The following is a 4,792-nucleotide window of genomic DNA, read 5'->3' as shown; positions in this document are numbered from 1 at the left end:
AAGAGGGATGATAATAATGATTATAAAATTAGACCTGCACATAAATCTTGGCAGAGGTAGTCATGCAGAGATAATCCTTCATTTATAGGACAGATGCATTTTTAGAAAGATATTAATTCATTATTTACTTAAGTCTCAAAATATTAATCTATTATTTACTAATCTTAAAGAATGTATATCACTCAACATATAAATATAGGTGAAAGTTCGTAAATGATCGCATAAACTAAATCTCCATATAAATCAAGCCTTGCACGAATCTGGATAAAGATCAGGGTTACAGGGAGTCGTCCGATCTTTATCCATCAATTTTAGAATATTATCTTATTAATTAATTTTTCTTCAATCACAAGTAATATATATATATATATAATTAAAAGATTGGGTCCCACTGATCAAAGCCATCCTAATCCGTCCGTTTCGATCCATCTCAATCCCACACGAATTCGGATTCGGACCCCTATAAATGGCTCAATACGGTCAGTCCCTTGTAATCAATTCGTCGTTGTCGTCCCTCAAACCCTTCCCCGTCTCGCTCTCGGATTTCCGTCGGTCGGCTGTTCGACCTCCCCCGCTCCCGAATCCCCCGGCGCCCCCTCCGATCGCGAAGTTCTCGCATCGACTTCAAGAAGAGCCTCGGCCGCATCCCTACAGCGACGCCGTTTCCTGTCCTCGTTGCAGTTCTCGCTGCCGTCTTCAAGAAGGGCTTCGGCCGCATTCCTGCAGCTCCGACAAATCTTGCGGCGCATCTTCTTCACGCCTCCCTGAAGTCTTGCGAGAACGATTCTTTCTTTCGTTCGGGAAGAGTTGTTGTTGTTTTCTGTATCAATTTGTTACCCTTCTGAGGATGTATTCTCGATCTGGAACTGAGAAAACAATGTTTGTGTATTACAAATTTAAGAGTGCTAAGGATTTTTGTTCTCTTCCTGTTGATGGTCCCTCGATCTCTGTTGCCAATTTGAAATTGAGAATATTCCATTCCAAGCGTTATGGAAAGGGTAGGGATTTCGATCTCACTGTCATGAATGCGCAGACGAACGAAGGTTGGCCTTTTCTACAACACTCACTATCTCGGAAGATTAAGCGTTGCAATTATTGATGATCTGTGGACAGGACTAATTTCTTGCTCAATTCCTTTATGGTTGTGTGATTTGCTCTGGTTAATCCATGTTTAGGGTAACTCAATTTTGTCGTCCGCAACTACTTTGCTGGAAGTTTTACTGTTGCAGTTACTTGTTGTCTATGCTTGCTGTCTGTTTTATTTTTTCCAGAGTAATGTATGATTTGCTACATTTAATTCTTGGCAAGGAAATCTAATTATCTTTTTGAAATGGCTTCTTTATTTCAGAATATGTTGATGATGCAGTCATGATACCAACAGGCACATCAGTATTGATTTGCCGAATTCCAGGGCCAAAGGGCAAGAGTATTGTTGTCGGAGAGTATGAACTCAAACATTGGTCTTTTGTTGAATTCTTATGCATTTCCGTGATCAATTTGGAAAAATTAGGCCTTATATTTATGTCTTTAGCTTGCATGAACTTTTTCTTGAGCTACCTCTGGAACATTTGAGTAGATAAAAAAAACACAAGCAGTAACATTGGTTTCTAGTTCAGAAAGAAGAAATAAAAAACCTAAAGTTTTTTATCGGTTGGCAGGCCAAAAAGTGCAGAAAGTAGTGAAGATGTTTCGCCACAAAGTGGTTCATCAGCAACTGAATCTTCTTCCTATAAATTTGTAAGACTACTGATATCTGAATCTCATCACATAGGTTTCTGATTATAGCTTCTTTTCACCTTGGTTATGGGCTTATAATGTGGAAAGAAGTAATATGTTCTATTGAACTTTTCAGCCTGATGAGTCTGACTCCTGTGACTTTGAGGAAGCCTTTTCTGCTATTCATAATGAGGTTGTTGATCAGCCAAGTAATCAAGTGCTAAGTAGATTGGACGAGGACAGGAGAATCAAGGCTTTAGTTGACACACCTGCTATTGATTGGCAAAGGTTGGTCATCTTTGCCAGAGCATTTTCCAACATATACTGCTCTTTTATTTCAAATCTCTAGTAATAGAAAAAAGTAAAGTGAGATAGAGAGAAAGTTAACAAATTACATGGTGCATGCTGATATATGAACTGGCATACTTTTCGGTGTTTAATTCATATATTATCCTTTTATGCAGCCAACCCAAGGAAGTTTATTATTTTGAAGGAAGCACCGGAAGGACATGGGGTGGAAGAATGGCTTGTGGTTTTGGTAATACTTGAAATTCTTTTGATTTATAATCTTGTAAACTTTCGAGCTTTCATACACATGATCTGTTCTTTTTTTTTTTTTGTATGATTGCCTTCTTTTAGGGATTTTTTTTATCATTAGAAACAAAAATGGTCTCTTGATTTTGTAGCATTTCTACCTATTTAGTTTTATGTTGGGATAACATCTGCTGAAGTTGGGAAATGATTAATGTTAGGTGATGGTTTATTGGGATTCAAGAAACCACCGGCTGGCTACGTTTGTCATAGATGCAAAATGCCTGGTACGTTCAAAGTGGTTTGTCTTGATATTTTCCTATTATATGGATTTACTTTTCTGCATGTGCTAAAGCCAAATTTGTTTGTTCTATTACATTTTCTTCACCAGGACATTTCATTCAGCATTGTCCTACGAATGGTGACCCCAAGTTTGATATAAAAAAGATGAAACCGGCAACTGGTATTCCCAGATCTATGTTATTGGCCACTCCAGATGGCTCTTATTCACTCCCAGATGGTGTCGCTGCTGTTTTAAAGCCAAATGAGTAAGTTGATTTTTCATCATGGGGCTTCTCTTTGCATAGCTTGATATGTTACTCACGATTATTCTTTTTTCTGGGTAGATCTGTTTTGCGTTGCTTGATATGTTACTTATGATTATTCTTCTTTCTGCGTAGATCTGTTTTTGAGAAGGAAATTGAGGGGATTCCTTCTGTCTGCCGTGTCAGTGACCTTCCTCCCGAACTGAATTGTCCATTGTGTAAGAAAGTAATGAAAGATGCCGTCATGAGTAGCAAGTGCTGTTTCGCTAGTTTCTGTGACCAATGTAAGTGAGCCAAGATTTGGGAACCTTGTTTTCTTATTTGTTGTTGGAATTCTAATTCTTAGTTCGATCTATAGTTCTTATTTCCAAATTTTTTACAAGCCTGAAAATGTCTATAATCATAAACCTGTGTGGTTTTTTTTCACTTTTTGATAATAATTATTTTTAAAAAAACTCAGATTTGCACATGGCTAAAAAACATAGTGATGTTGTTGTTTTTTTTTTTTGTTTTGCTAGCCATGCAATACGATTAAATGTCAAGTGATTTGACTATTGCATTGTCGTTATCTTGACCAGATTGATTTACTTCTATTTAAGTTATTTCTTAACTACCTAATAGTCCTTTATCCTCTTTATCTTCCTTCATGTGGTGAAAAGTCAATTGTTTTCATGTTTTCTTCGTCCTTTATATTTCAGTGAGAAATATATCTTGATGAAAACTTTTTCTTTGTTTAACTTGGTTTTATTGTTTATTATGCTCAGGCATAAGGGACCACATCATCACCAAATCAATGTGCATTTGTGGGGCCAAACAGCTGGTCGCAGATGACTTAATCCCAAATGTGACTCTTAGGGAAACAATCAATAGCTTCCTGGTAATAAGCAGTAGGTCAAGCAGTGCTGGAAGCACAGGTAAGCCATTTCGATATCGATTCTTGTTTGGCCTAGTACCACTTTTTACTAGTTAATAATAATCGTGCTAGATTTTAAGTTATTGTGCATAATGTAACACTTGCTCTTTTATCAGATATGGGATCGGCGACATCAAAAGCTCTCTCTCCAGTTTTTTCTGTGGCCTCCATGAGTAAACAGAAGGCATCGTCTCGCACCATTTTTGTTGTTTTTGTTCATCAAATTGTCGTGAATGTCGTTGTATGATATTGGTACCACGAAGCATTTAGATGGGCTTGAATGAATGATTTCAAATTACAGCAAGAGTTGATATGTGATCGATATTTTCTCGCGGTAGTCGTGCTGGATGCATCGAAGTCGATTTTTGTGATTTTTAAAGCTTCCTAGCAAATTTCTCTATTTTGATATGTGATCGATATTTTCTCGCGGTAGTGAGATGCATCAAAGCAAATGGCATTAGGTTATATAATCAAGAATAATGGACATCTCGACGATAAGGTTTGCGTACACGGCGGTATTCCGTGATCAGCAAGTGCTTTTTAGATTTAAAAGTTAAATGAGATAATTATTAAGTCAATAACTTGTTCTGTGTTTATCATGGGATGGGCATAATATGTAAGAGGAATTGTGGAAATGAAGCAATTAATATCAATGGAGATCAAAGATGATTTTATTAAAAATTATAGAAACAATATTCAAATGTTCTTTAACTAAATACATTGTGGTATGGACAAAAGATATATGTAGTTTATTCAGGATAATTAAACATTGTAGCTTATTTGATATTGGTTTTGAAACAATTCATATATTACCTAAACATGTAAGGCTAAAATTATTTACTCATTTATCTTAAGTTTGTCGCAAATCAAATCTAAAATCAGGCCTAATAATGAAATTATTAAAGAGATTCATGGCTAATATCATTTTTTTTCTCTTCATATTAATATGTTTTAATTTATTTGCCCAATGTCTCGATTCATACTAATATTATGCCAAAACGGTTGATTGTAGGAGCGTGATGACGACGCGGACAATAGAGAAAAGAAAAGGATGCGCCGATGATAGTGACGAAAATACTAAGACGAA

The 4,792-nt window shown here is 36.3% G+C and overlaps 1 protein-coding gene across 1 annotated transcript; it reads left to right on the top strand.

The window, feature by feature from the left end:
• Positions 1-510: 510 nt before the first annotated feature.
• LOC135594393 (E3 ubiquitin ligase PQT3-like) lies at positions 511-4,057 on the top strand. Its single transcript, XM_065084773.1, has 9 exons — positions 511-1,442; positions 1,659-1,737; positions 1,853-2,004; positions 2,181-2,254; positions 2,469-2,534; positions 2,639-2,795; positions 2,928-3,076; positions 3,557-3,706; positions 3,822-4,057. The coding sequence occupies exons 1-9, from the start codon at positions 1,369-1,371 to the stop codon at positions 3,950-3,952; spliced, it is 1,032 nt and encodes a 343-aa protein (XP_064940845.1). The 5' UTR covers positions 511-1,368; the 3' UTR covers positions 3,953-4,057.
• The last annotated feature ends 735 nt before the right edge of the window (positions 4,058-4,792 follow it).

This window comes from Musa acuminata, chromosome BXJ1-9 (assembly GCF_036884655.1).
Source record: "Musa acuminata AAA Group cultivar baxijiao chromosome BXJ1-9, Cavendish_Baxijiao_AAA, whole genome shotgun sequence".
Classification (NCBI taxonomy): domain Eukaryota; kingdom Viridiplantae; phylum Streptophyta; class Magnoliopsida; order Zingiberales; family Musaceae; genus Musa; species Musa acuminata.
This window is presented reverse-complemented; position numbering and strand designations above follow the sequence as displayed.